This window comes from Geotrypetes seraphini, chromosome 3, assembly GCF_902459505.1.
Source record: "Geotrypetes seraphini chromosome 3, aGeoSer1.1, whole genome shotgun sequence".
Lineage (NCBI taxonomy): Eukaryota > Metazoa > Chordata > Amphibia > Gymnophiona > Dermophiidae > Geotrypetes > Geotrypetes seraphini.
This window is the reverse complement of record NC_047086.1, coordinates 140,558,416-140,573,452: the sequence shown is the minus strand read 5'-3', so window position 1 is coordinate 140,573,452 and position 15,037 is coordinate 140,558,416. Positions and strand designations below refer to the sequence as shown.

Here is a 15,037-nt window from a genome sequence, read left to right as displayed (position 1 = left end):
TGGTTATTTCGGATGGGCAAACTAGATGGGCCATTTGGCCTTTATCTGCCATCATATTTCCAAAGACACAAAGACTTGCTGAATGTTGATCTGGGACTGGGAGATCAGGAAACCAGGAGAATCTTGAAGGATGACACCGGACTGAGGACCAGGTTCAATCTATATGGCAATAGATCCAATCGGTAATGAGATCATGAACAGCAACTTCAACATTCAGTTTGATATCTGAAAAACAGTAAAGAAACAGACCACGTTGTTGGGTTAGTAACATTCATCACACAGGAAATTCATACGAGGCAAATTTACTGGGGTGACATGGTCTCAACTGATTGATGTGGATCCATTTAAAGACACCTTGAATGTTTTTCTTAGTGCAAGTTTGGTAAGCCACAGATGAAGCATTTTCCAGAATAGGGAATGGACCATACCAACTGGGAAGAATTTATTCTCTTTGGACTTGTTTGTAAGAACCAACTTTCTGGACAATCAAGTTATCATCTTCCACCTTCACTTGAGAGGTGGTTGCAGCATCAAGCCAGATGAAATCCAGTGTAATGAGTCCTCTAGGTGAGCTAAGTATCTAGTCAGGCATGTCCACCACCAGCCCTACCTCCCCCCCCCCCCCCCCCCCAGCAAGTGGCACTGAAGGAAAGCAGACTGCCATGAATAGACAAACTGACATCGATGTCAGGAAAACGGTCCCCAGTGAGAAAACCCAAAGGTTCACCAGCCAGAATCACAATTTCATCAGGCTGTGCATTGATGACTAAGACATGGAAGGATGTAGCAGGTACTTCGAGATGGGGTAAAACACCAAGGAACAAACCATGGTCCAGAAAAGAGGTGTTCAGATTGAAAAATCCCTCATTGTCCAGCAGGCGTTGACCAGGGGTCAACCAAAGGGGCAAAGCAAAGTCTTGCACAAGGCCAGGAATCTGCATATCTTCAGCACACACCACTTCACACACCTGAGGATGGGTTTGTCCAGCATGTAGACTAGCCATTGGATCAGGAGACTCCATTCTAAAGGACTCCAAAGGACAAGGTTCACCAAATCCAAGGTTAAGGCAACAAACCTCAAAAAGAAGTTTGACACCATGGCCTGGTACAGGCAGGAAAGAGAAGTGACGCCTAATGAATGGGAAAGGGGTGCTTCACTGGAGCTGTTGGAAAAACGATTCACTGATTGCACTGTATTGTGCAATGGTGCGCCCGCATCTGGAGTACTGTGTCCAGTACTGGTCACCGTACCTCAAGAAAGACATGGCAGTACTTGAGGGAGTCCAGAGAAGAGCGACTAAACTGATAAAGGGTATGGAAAACTTCTCATATGCTGACAGGTTGAAAAGCTGGGGCTATTCTCCCTGGAAAAGCGGAGACTTAGAGGAGACATGATAGAAACCTTCAAAATCCTGAAGGGCATAGAAAAGGTAGACAGGGACAGATTCTTCACACTGTGGGGAACCACAAGTACAAGGGGGGCACTCAGAGAAATTAAAAGGGGGCAAGTTTAGAACAAACGCTAAGAAGTTCTTTTTCACCCAGAGGGTGGTGGACACATGGAACGCGCTTCCGGAGGATGTGATAGGCCAGAGCACATTACAGGGCTTCAAAGCAGGTTTGGATAAGTTCCTAGAGGATAAGGAGATTGAAGGTACAGATAGGAGTTGAGGTAGGATATAGGAATAGTCAGGGACCATTGCACAGGTGATGGGCCTGGAGGGCTGCCGCGGGAGCGGACCGCTGGGCGGGATGGACCTCTGGTCTGACCCAGCGGAGGCTAATTCTTATGTTCTTATAATGGAGATATCGCTGCGGAACAACAGATGGGCCTGAACTGGAAAAGAACCTTGCAAATGTAGTCTCACACCACACATTCTAGTGGGGAAGCAAGGGGCCCCAGTGATGATAAAGATGGCCTTGTCTGAGCACACACAGCTTATGAAATTCCAAGATGCTGCAAGAGGGAAAGAAACAACACTATGCTGATTTCCTCAGTTTGTGATAATACAACTGGGTGTAGGCTCCAATTCTGAGGCCTCTGGAATTAGATGCACTTCTCTGGTCGAGTGGTGTGTTATATATTGTATATTTTTTTTGATAAATAGGAGTCCTCAGTCCTAATTCCTGCACTATATCCAGCACTGAAAACAGATGTAACAGTTATGAAAATGTCCTATACAAAATTTCAAGCTCAGAAATATAATTAATTCAGGTTTTACAATATGGCTACATACATTCACCCTATATAGAAAGATCTGTATACAGTATAAGCATGGCCAACATACATACACTACAGAGAAAAATCACATTTATTTTTAACACTTAACAAAATGATTCAAAATCCTTAAATATTTAGATATGATAGATTTTCAAATTTTCAGTTTGAGAACGTTCACAAAATATATATTGTTGTACATTCAAACTATAATCTGGTTAGAAATACTCATTCATTATAAGAGTGTATCAACAAACAAATGGTAAATTGCAAACCATTTAAGAAAACAATCCGGTTACATTTCATGATGACAGGCAAATAATTTTGATGAAACATAAAACAATGCATGAACGCTTTAATGCATTTGGAGAGGATGTTGTTTTGTTCTTGCTTTACAATGAAGGCAATATTCAGAGAAATACATTTTGCTTCTAGTCAGCTTGTCTTACAGATATGTGTTTTTAAACACTTTAAAATCATTTAAGAATACAGTATGTTAGTTTACCAACAAAGATCACCCAATGAACCAGAAAATCAATGCTGCAAGTCAGCAAATTAAAAGGGTCTTGTTTAAGTGTTTCATGGAAACATCTGTTCAATGATTTAATCTAATACAATCAACTGTAGCATCACACATTCAAACTTTGCTTTGCTATGGAATTAAAAATACAATACAATTGTATATATAAATATGCAATTTATTTTCAGCCATGCTAGTGGCTTACCGTCCTACCTCCATCTTCCCGCCACACTAAAACTACCGGACTTCTCTTTACCTCTTTAGAAATGACAAATAATCTTCCATTTTCTACCCAGGATCTTCAAAAAGTTTCCACACTTTTATTTTTTTAAACTCTATTTATTAAATATCTCAAAAGCAAATTACATCACTTTTCCACATAATCAACCTGTTTTGCGATATATTTTTCCCAATGCCCTACTAACACACCCTCTTATCACTTCTCTCGCCCCAACCAATTCCTGCGAAAATATAAAAATACAGAAACTTTTTGAAGAATCCTTGTACATATCAGCAGAATACTGTACTTCCATCAAATATACACAGAACACAGATAGAGCCTCACCAAATCCTATACTATAAAAAGAGCAATAATTGTATTTTTATATGTTTGTTAGAAATTTTATTTTGAAAAGAGCTCTAAGGATTTTGATGAAATGGGGAGAGATTACATTTTAGGGTACCAGAAAGCAATTTAGCTAGGTATCAAGTTTGGGAAAAATCATTGGAGGGTTCTTTATGGGGTTTGAAAAGACATTTGGAGCAGCACCAGAATGAGGCATGGAATTCACAAGACTGATGGAGCACCAGCGTAAGATTTGAAGGCTATTGGAGCACCAGAATGAGGTTAGAACATATTGAGAAAGATGTCAAAACCCAACCTGAGGAAAAAGACAGGAGGGAAGTTTGGCTGATAAAACCATGAGGTGTGGCACTTCACACAAAACACACAGTTCCCAAACACACAGGAGGGAAGTTAGGCTGATAAAAGGGCCTAGTACAGGGCTGCGAGCTACTTTTAAAATGACCAAGTCAAAGTAATCTACCAACAATAAAATTTTAAAAAAACAAAAAGCACACTGTAAGCAGAGAAAATGTTAATTATCATTTATATTTGGGGTTTTTTTTAAAAGAGATCAAGGCAGATGATTTTAAAATATGCAGTGTCACCTCAGTAACAACTATACAAAAATAGACAAATATACCCCCTCCATTTTTACTAAACCGCGATAGCGTTTTTTAGCGCAGGGAGCTGCACTGAATGCCCTGCCCTGCACTCGACCCTCATATGCTCCTTGCGCTAAAATCCACTACTGTGGTTTAGTAAAAGGGGGCCATAGTGCAAAATATAGACAGCAGTGATGGATCCCAGCATCCTCAGATCCACTATCTCTCCTCAACTACCCTTTCACCTAGCATCTCTTTCCCTCTTTCCTCACCATCCAAGGGTCCACCATCTCTCCCTTTCTCTTTCCAACTATCCTCCTATCCAGTATCTCTGTACCCCCTCCCTCTATGCCACCCCTTGGGTCCAACTTCTCTCCCTTTCTTTTCCCTCCATCCCATTATTCACCATCACCATCTCTCTCTCTCTCCTTTGTTTCCAGGCCCATTATTTATTTCCCTTCACCCCACCCCCCCTCGGTCCAGCATATCCTCCATATATTTGAACCCCCTCCCCCATGTACATCAAGAAGAGCCTTTAGGCCAAACAGGACAGTTGCCTTCAGCCCCATGGCTTTATGTACAACCACCACCACCACCACCACCAAAGACTGGCATGCTTCCCCCTTCTCTTCACCCTTGTCAGGTGTCCCCCTAGCCTTCCCAGTATTTTTAAAAAGTAATTACCGGTACTGTCTGCAGAGGATCGCCGGTGCGGCAGACATTCTAACGGACTGCCTGTGGCCTCTGTTGGATTTTCACTCTGCTGCAGTACATCCCAGACCAAAACAGGACATTACGTCAGAGGAGGGGCAGGACTGCGGCAGAGGGGAAAACAATCCTGTTTGGCTGTCTTGTCTGTTTAGATTGTAAACTCCATGGAGCAGGGACTGTCTTCTTCGTGACTCTGTACAGCTCTGCATACATCTGTAGTGCTATACAAATAATTAATAGCAGTAGTAGGGAAAGTGCAGCAGAAGGCCTAAGCAGCCTGTTAGAATGGCTGCAACACTAGCAATCTTCTGCAGACAGTAATTACTTTTTAAAAGACCAGAAAGGCCAGGGAGTCGCCAGACTAGGGTGGAGACACGGGGGAAACATGATGGCCTTCAGATCGCTCCCCTAAAGCTGTGGGGCTGATGGCAACTAGTGTGTCTGGGGTAATGTGGCGTCCCCCAAATATTGGGGGGGGGGGCTCAGGCACCCACAGAGCTGGCACCTATGCCTGGATATTCTTTTTGAAATTGCAGGGAAACTTCTGATTGAAAACAGAAGGAAGTCAGAAAATGCTTATATGAAAAAGTAAACTGACCTCACTTTAAAACCTGTCTATGGAGAATGATCAAGATTTTTTAAGTTGCTCAGAGACGTGAAACTCTAAAAGGAAGGTACGCACCCTCCTAGTGTTGGTACAGAGTTTTACCTTCCAGTCATTGCAGCTATTACAATAATGATCACGCTCCAAGACAGAATGCAAAAATTTTTTTTAAAGATGTCACAGTCTTTTAAAGCCACTTCAAAACTTAAGTTTTGAATTAGTCTTGATTGGTAATTTTAAAGAAGATGTCACATCATTTTAAAGAAGATGTCACAGTTTTTTGAAAGCCACTTCAAAACTTAAGTTTTGAAGTGGCTTTAAAAGACTGTGACATCTTCTTTAAAAAAAATTTTTGCATTCTGTCTTGGAGCGTGATCATTATTGTAATAGCTGCAATGATTCGAAGGTACCAACACTAGGAGAGTGCATACCTTCCTTGTAGCGTTTCATGTCTCTGAGCAACTTAAAAATTCTTGATCATTCTCCATAGACAAGGGGATTCTTTTTGACATGGCCTGCGACTGAGTGTTTCTTCACGAGCCATGCAAACGGAAGCTCCAGAGCCAGATATGTTTTCTATTGGACATGAAATCTCTGACTGCTTGGCATTACCTTCAGGTGCTGGGCTCCATGGCCAGAGCCCATATACATCTTCTACATGGCTCTTTTCTGTCTCGGTGGTCTCTGCAGACACATCCTCTTCAGCTGCAGCTCCCTTGGACCGGGGTTGTGAGGCTCAGCTTCCACTGGTGGTTCAGGATACATCCTTTTGAAGGGAATTTTCTTCAGATCTCAGAATGAATGACTCTCATGACTGATGCCAGCCTCTTCAGCTGGGGGGCTCATTGCAGGGATTGCTCGGTTCAGGGCCAGTGGACTCCCCGTCAAAAGAAGTGGTCCATAAATCATCTGGAGCTCAGTCATTCGTCTAGCCCTGTGGACTCTGGACAATGTCCTAGAAGGGAAAATTGTAAGAGTATTTTCCAACAACGCCAAGGCAGTGGTGTACGTGAACAGACAAGGGGCGCAAGAAACATCCTCAGATGCTCTTTCAGTGGATGGAAGTCGATCTAAAGGCTCTATCCATAGCCCACATGACTGGAGTAGAAAATGTTCAGATGGATTTTCTTAGTTGTCAGTTCCTGGACCCGAGGGAATAGTCACTCTTGCGCTCTTGATCTAATTGTGCAGCACTGGGGCAGACCAGTCATGGACTTTATAGCTTTTGCTAAGAACGTAAAGGCTAGATGCTTCTTCAGTCGAAGAGCAGAGTTGGGTAGCTTGGGATTAGACGTGTTGGTCCAACCTTGGCCTCTTGTTGGCCTCCTTTACATCTTCCCTCCTTGACTCATGGTGGGCATGGCCATCCATTGGATTGCATCTCATCCGAGCCTTGTGATCCTAGTATCTTCAGATTGGCCTCATTAACCTTGGTATGTGGACCTCATCTGCCTTCAGCAGGACAAAGGACTCAGGCTGTCTCTTCATTGCAGCCTTCTCAGTCAGGGGCCAGATAGGTTAATAAAACCATGATTTCAACACACAACCTGAGGAAAATTAAACAGATAATAACACAGCACCACCCTACAGCAGATATGTGCCCACACCACAGTTCCACAGGAAAGACCAATTACATCCTTTGTTTTTCAATATCAACTACAAATATACATTTTATAAAGGAAACAATTATCAATCAAGACTTATGAAACAACACATATATTCCAGAAAAAAACATGACAAAACTTTTTTCAAACCCCCCCCCCCCCAAAAAAAAGCCACACAGCAAAATGTTTTTTGTCATATCTTCCATAGAACTCAACCATTTCATATAAAATTTAGTGCATTATGTCCTGAATGAAGTTGATATAAAATGTAAATATTTCCCTCTGCATCACACTACCTTGTGAAAATGAATTGTTGTTATGCGAAACACGCAAAAGCAGATGATAGTTTGTAAACAGATGGTTTTCACTGCAGAAGAACAAATTCTGATAAAGAACTTGGTACTGCTGAAAGGTTACAATAGTCGATGATTGTTGAAAGAGTTCCCATAGAAGGGTTGGAACAAAAAAGGTCTTGACATACTGCTATGCAAGATCTGAGCAATGGGCACTGTGGAGTGTAAGCCAAGCAGTGGACAACCGCACTTGTTTTGCATGTGATCTTGTACTGAGCCAGGAGGATGCATCACAAACAACTCACCAAATAACAAGAGAAGCAGGAAAAAGCCAGACAACTGTAATCAGGATAGTTCATGATGATCTGAAATTAAAATGTCTTAAAAACGTCATGCCCAAGAGTTAACTTTACATAACAAAGACACATGCCTGAAATGGTGCAAGCAGCTTTTGACCAAGTGCCTGGAGAACAGCATCAGCATCAGCATCATCTGGTTTACAGATGAAAGATATTTATAGTAGTTCCACCAATTAACAAACAGAATGATCACCTGTATGTGCTTTCAACAGCACTGAAGTGTGAGGTTAATGCTAAATGCCTACTATGGATCCACCAGACCTTCAGCCAATCAGTCATGGTTTCAGTCGCAATCTCAAAACTCAGATTCACAGATCTGTTCATTGATCCTGGGGTTAAGATCAATGGTGCATACTACCAGAACATCCTCTTGATGCAGAAGCTATTGCCAGTGATCCATCGCATGTCAGGCGACTACTTTATCTTCCAACAGGACAATACCCCAGCACACTTTCCACCATAAATGTAGTGGTTAGAGTGGCTTATGAGACTTGCTACTCCTCTCTATGGTTCACTAGCCCACTCACCAGGCTACTTAAAGACACCTGTGTGTAGGTCTACTAGGCTTTTCTATACCAGGTGCTGCTGTTCTGGAGACAGGTATGTACTTTTGTAATCTGATCTTTGTGGGATGTGAGGGAGTCAGTGAGCTCTGAGGAAGTGTGTTTCGGTCTTTACTTTATTTTTGCGGTGGTTATGTGGTCACTTTGGGTACCTTCTTAACACTTACATCCCTTTAAAACAGGTCTAACTCAAAATGTGTAAGTTTCGTTCACAACGTCTGCCAAAACATTCAATTATCCCTGCAGGATGTCTAAGTCTAAGCCTGCCCAGAGCCCGCCCAAACGCACCCATATCATTCCTTCCAACACGCCCCTTTGAGCTCTGGATGCACAGAATATTGTTTTTGAAACATGGTACTTGTACTTCCTGTCGATTAGGACATCCAAGTGTTGACTTAGGCAGGTTTTTGGACATCTAGATGTTTTTATTATGAGCCCCACAGACTAATCCCCATTGGTTTCAAGTTTTTTTAAAAAAAATTTTAGACCGCTCAATTAGACTTTTGAGCGGTGTACAATAAAAATACAGTTTGTGACAAAAATAGGGTTTGCATTTGACAATTAAAATCTACGTGACATAATCAGACAAAGACAGGCGGGAACAGATGGAAAAGGGGTAGGACAACAGGGTCGACCAACTAAGGTACAAAAAATGGGTTAGCACACTTGTCTTTAAGATCATCCAGTTGATAGAGTTCCGTTGCACAAAGCTCACTCCTACATATACCCTGCTACCTTCTACAATGCAACCATTAATTTGTGCATATTGGCTACTGTAGTACCTTCAAGGTTAAAATGCCCTGCACATCTGCTATCAGTGCTTGAATAGGGATGCATGCCAATACTCATGAAGATAGCCTCATCATATACACATAAAATGAATATATCTGGAAGCCAACTAGTGACTTTTGCCAATTATCCTTTCCATCTCTACATAAAATGAAAAAAAGGCAACATAGCAACTCCTTTAGCTATCAACTTGCAAAAACATGGAGCACAATACCTGCAGAGATCCATACTATTCCCACATATGCTCTGTTCCACAAATCCTTATAAACATGGCTCTTCCAAAAATCTTGGCTAAGAGCCAACTCGACCCAAAATGCTCATGATTGTGATGTGAACGTAACACACACCAGCCCACCCCATCAGAAATCTCTACTTTATGTTCCTTTGCAGTTGTCAATAAAGATAATTTGAAAAAAAAAAAAAAATCTCTACAATGTATACTTATACCTGTACGATAACAATTAATTCTGTACTATTCATGTGCATCATTGCATTACTATTGCATTGATCATTGTTGTTGCTATATTGATTGTCCGTTGTTACTGTTACACTGATCACTATTGTTACTGCACTGGCTGATTATTGTTACTACCACACTGATTGCTGGTACTGCATTGATTATTTTATTAAGGTTCATATTGCATTGATTATTGATGTAACCTACCTTGAATTTCACTTAGGAAGATTTGGTGAGATATAAGACCACAAACAACATAACATAGAAGGCCCATGATTTCAGAACCCTAACATGCTCATTCTAACCCACCCTTGAGAACGGGGAAAGAAATGGTCAGCCCCAAATTCAAAGCTATTTATCCAGGTGCCAGGTGATGCTACACAGATGAGTAGCACCCAGATTTTCAGCAGCATTACCCAGATAATGCTGCTGAAAATCTTTGCAGACTGCCCTGGTTTTAGCCAGATAGCACTGGGAAACAGCCTGGGAAGAACCAGGAGTAACCTGGAGTCCAGTGCTATTCAGCACCATTATCTGGATTGCTACTAGATAGCTTAGGACAGGAAACAAGCTGTCCTAAATTATCCAGGTAGCTCTCCGGTAAAAGTGCTGTATATTACCATTACTCAGATTCTTACAGTTCTGCCTATTAAATCTGGATATTCAGAACTGGGTCATCTGTTTTTAAATACAGTAAATTAGGGATCTTTTTTTACTATTGCGTGGTAAGCTATTAGCATGCAGATTAGGGTGCATTAACCACTACTTCAGAATTGCAATAACAGCTATCCCAGAGGCATGATGGTTTGCATGCACTAATTCATGGTTTGCATATTATGTTAAGAGGCATGTAATAGGCTGGTCATAAGCAGAGAATGGATCTTAGATGTTTACATTTCTATTAGATTAGATTAGAAATGGTGTCGACTGCATAATGCTGTCAGTACAGGGTAATTAACATCTACTAACTTCCGTTTCTTCAGTTAGCGTGGCTGTACTTTACATCTCCTACAACTTCATACAACACTGCTGGGCATGCCCCAAAAATTAGTACACAACTTATGCACCTAACACATGCTTTTTTTTTTTTTTTTTTTGCTGATAGGGCAAATTAACTGGAAAACCTTTGGTTGGCCGATATTCATCCATCAGTGGTCAGCAGTGTTTTTTAAATGCTAATTGCCACTGGCTAGATCAGCCCCCTATATATAGTGGCAGCCCATGTCTGGTCACCAGCACTGAACATTTGGAAATAACAGAAAGAGTCCTGACCCCCAGAAATTATGCAGGTCCTGGCTAATATTCGGCCAAGGCCCACATGTATATATTTTTTTAATTTTAGCACCAAAATACCCCTCCCAGCCCCCTATCTTCTCTCTCATCATATAAAAGCCCGTCCTACCCCCACACTCAGAATGTTGCCCCTCATGGGGTGTTTCAGGCAGGAGTGAAACCCACTCACTCCTGCCCCTTGTGGCAGGGTGGAGATAATCGCTGTTGCAACCTCTCACAGCAGCTCTCATGGGGGCAATGTTCCAGGGGTGAAGGTAGGGCTTTTATATGACACAGGCTGGGGGCAGGGTGGAAGAGAAGGAAGGGGCCAGCAAGGGAATTGTGGTGCTGAAATTAAAAAAATTTAAAATAAAAATTTTGCGGATGCCAGCCAATATTCAGTGCTGACATCCACATAGCCATGAAGGCAGAATTAGGACACAGGAATAACCCCTGGTTACTTCCTAACGCCATCCCATGTACCACCTTTGACCTGCCCACTTTTTCTGAAGCTGATGGGGAGGTGATATTCAGTGGCACTGCTCACTTTAGTGCCGCTGGCACTGAATATCAGAGTTAGGTGGAGTGGTACGTGATTTAAGAGGGCAGTAGTCTCTCCTGCCAATTTAAATCACTCTGAATATTGGCCGGAAAGCTCTTAAGTAAAGAACCCCTTAATGTTTTATGCAGGAGCCAGTGTACTGAAGTGCTCTACTGGGACAGACTGAAGGTCCATCAAGCCCAGTATTTTGTCTCCAACAGTGGCCAACCCAGGTCCTAAGTACCTAGCTAATTTGGGTTTGACATGCATATATTAGTTTGAAAGTTTTAATACAGAAATATTCTAATGAGGTAATGAGCTGTTTTGCATCTTATTATCTATTATCATAGTGAAAATGTAGGCACACATTGTTTCAAATGCATTAATATAATAATTCACTACATATTTGTACACTTTACAACAAACAGCAGCTATGTGTTTCATTTGCTTATTATCATCATCCATTAGTATCTGCAAAAACTACTGATGTTAATACTGTTTAAAACACTGGCCTGTAAGTATCCTTTGTACTTTCTCATAGGTTTTGTGGTATATCCATGTATGTGTGCACATGGATGAGGAGAGAATGTACACAAAAGTCAGAGAAAAGAGGTAGGGGGAATCTATGTATAATTGCAGAAATTTTTGTGCAATAGGTATAGACCAGTGGTTCCCAAACCTGTCCTGGGGGACCCTCAGCCAGTCAGGTTTTCAAGATATCCCTAATGAATATGCATGAGAGAGATTTGCATATAATGGAAGTGACAGGTATGCAAATCTCTCTCATGCATATTCATTAGGGATATCTTGAAAACCTGACTGGCTGGGGTCCCCAGGATAGGTTTGGGAACCACTGGTATAGACCATCAACTCCAGTTTTCAACAGATGAGGGCTGCAATATGCTATCACTTATATAAAAGAATAGAACTAGTTTTCAACCTTTTAGTCTTTTTTTCCAGCACTATTACAATGAAACAGCAGAAGAAAGCATTAATAAAGTTTGGCATGGGTCAGTTCCCATGATTTTCCACATAAGGAAAAGAAAAAAAAGAACATTTTCCTTCCATGTGAAATAATAAAATACATAGGTAAAATTGGATGATAAGTGATATTCAGGGTACAGGCAATGGAAGGAGGGGGTATGGCAAATACAAGCCACGTATCTAGGTTAGAGAATCTCATCTGAGAACAGAGAAGCCTGAAGATGGAGAGTACAGGCAGGATCTATCTCCAAATGTTTTTATTTGGGCCTTTATTTAGCTGTGATTTGTTTTCTTTCCTTCATCTTTCCTCATAGCAATCTTCTGGCACTTTACAGACATGGATGCTCTTGAAAGAGTATTAAGAAAATATGATACATAAAAAAATGTCTTTGGAGTTTGAAAACACTTTGAACAGTAGTTTAATATCCCTTTTTACAAGAGGTGCTCAGTGAGATTAAATCATCAACAACGATTTGCTTTCTTGAGGCCAAAGCCACCAATCCCAAATAGCCAACAGAGAGCAATGGCTTGTAAACTCACTTGTGCCCGCACAAAAACACAATAAAAAAATGTATCACTTTCAAAAGAATCGACCGCTTACTGTTAATGAGAACCTAAGAAGAATCTCTTCTCAATGAATAGTGGCCAACTTCTCCTCCACTTTGATACCCCATTATAAGGGTACCAAAAGACATGCCAAGTTTGCTAACCATCAAATACCATTAGTGTTCTCCAGTTAACTAGATGCCAAAAATATTCATTTTTTTTTCTCGGCTCCCAGTTTTATTCATTAGGAAGCCACTGATCACTCAAAGATGAAAGAAGAGAACCAATTCCCCCCAAACAAAAATAAGCTATTTCCAGTGCTCTGCCAGGCCAGTTCAAACTCGCCGAGAATCTTAAAATCAAACGAGACGCTGCTCTAGTTACACGGGAAACTTCAGCACCAAGGACAGCTCTCTGATCGCTTTCGGCGCTCCGCTGTCCTCCGGACACCGCACCGACAGAGAACATGAAAATTCATCATACAGTACCCTGACGTCGCTATTTAACGGCGAGGAACCCCCCCCCCCCCCTCAAAAAAAAAAAAAAAGTAGCGACTAACATCAAGCATCGGTCGTACCGCAACCAGTTTGGCGTACGAGCCGGAGGAGTAAGAGAGAAGCCGGGGCTCTTACCTGGCGTAGGCGGCGTTGTCCCGCTCGCAGCGGCCGTCCCGGTGCCTCTGCCAGTCCTTGCCGTGCTTGCAGGTGGTGAGCAGCAGCAGGTCGTCGCCGTTGTGGACGTGGTAGAGCGCGTTGCGCGTCTCCGAGCCGATGCCCGTCAGGTAGCGCTTCCCCTTGAACGCCAGCAGGTAGCGGCGGGCCGGGGCCACGTGGTGGGCGGCCAGCGCTCCCCTCCGGCCGCCCCTCTGCGGGTGCTCCTTGGCGAAGAGCGGCAGGGAGACGTCGAAGCGCGGCCGGAAGGCGCCGGCGCCCGAGCTGGCCTTGGCGAGCAGAGCCTGCGCCGAGTCGAAGCCCAGCTCGTCGGCGTAGTCGGGCCAGGTGCCCGCGTAGAGGTTGAAGAGCAGGTGGTTGCGGCCGCCCCGCCACCGCGGCAGCCCCTGCAGCCGGCTGCCCGCGTCGCTCACGTACTCGGGCGACAGCCGGTCCCGGTCCAGGGTGTCGACGGCCGGCACGAACAGGCACGCGCGGCCCGGGTCGGCCGTGTAGAAGCGCGAGCTCTCCAGCGCCGCCAGCACCTTGCGGTAGGTGCCCGACACCTTGTCCCCCTCCTGCGGCGGGTACACGTACACCCGGAAGCCGTGCCTCCGGCAGAGGCTGAAGTCGAAGCAGGTCTCCATGCGGCACCCTCTGCCCTGGCGGGCGCCGGCCCGACTCTTCTCCCGCCGCCGGGGCTCGCCATCCTCCGCCTTCAGGTAGCCGCTCAGCGGGCGCCTCCCACTGCTGTCCCGGGCCGGGGCGAAGGAGGCGGGGGCCGGGAGTCCGGGGTGCAGCCCCCCGAAGTAGACGCCCAGCAACAGGCAGCAGGCTCCCAGTGACAGCAGCAGGTACCTTTTCTTGGCCTGCATGGGGGCTGCGGGCTGAACGGGGACTGGCAGGTGCGGGGCGCGGGGCATGGAAAAGTTGGGGCGGATCAAGGTCTGACCCCCATCCGCTTCTCTCCTGGATAAGACGGCGTTAAAAAAAAGTTGTCACGGGGTCTTGGCCGGTGAGGTGGGGGTTAACCCCCGTCTTTTCCCCGCGCGCTGTCCCGGGAGCCTTCTTACCCAGGAAAGGGAACCAGCTCGGCCGCCGAGCCAGAACGGGCGCAGCAGCTCTCCGAAGTGACCAAACAGCTGCAGGAAACAGTAGTAAAGAGAAGCCCGCGTGCCTGTGGGGAGGGTCCGTCACGCGCGCGCGCCCCCCCCCCCCCCCTACCCACGGCGAGATGTCCGGGTGGTCCAGTCTTCCCGCCAAGTTAAAGCGGTTCTTCTGGACGGAGCCCTGTGTGTTCTTCGGCTGCTGAATTCTTTTCCAACAATTGTTTTGTTTTGTTTTGTTTTTTTAAAGGTTTTCCAGCGGCGGGGGGGGGATGTCATGCTGTGCCCCGGGAGCCAAAGGCACATCCCCCACGGCAGCCCCCCTCCTCCCCCTTATTCACGGTTGTGGGTTGAAAACTGTTGGGCGAAGCAGCCGCCGAGCCATTAAAGTCTACCGATAGTCCCTGTCCTTTGCTCCGTTATTGCCCCCCCCCCCTTTTCATCTTCACGCGCCTCCCGCTTGCATTAGGGCATTCGACACCGTCGCCCACTTTAGTTCCGTGGCTCCCCACCTGTCCTCCAAGCTCTCGCGCATCTGTATCCCGGGCTCATCTTCCTCTTATCTGGGTAGGAATCAGGTGCATTTTTATCCGACTGGAGCCTCCCCCTTCCAGCTCAGGCTCTAACCCCGGGCCCAAGGGTAGAGCTGGGAC

The 15,037-nt window shown here is 44.5% G+C and overlaps 1 protein-coding gene across 1 annotated transcript in view; it reads right to left on the bottom strand.

The window, feature by feature from the left end:
- The window catches only part of LOC117357489 (exostosin-1-like), a 591,565-nt gene extending 577,412 nt beyond the window's left edge, over window positions 1-14,153 (bottom strand). The window contains exon 1 of the mRNA XM_033938173.1: window positions 13,261-14,153. Coding sequence (XP_033794064.1) covers window positions 13,261-14,153 — 893 coding nt within the window. The remainder of the gene's footprint in view (window positions 1-13,260) is intronic.
- Window positions 14,154-15,037: the final 884 nt, after the last annotated feature.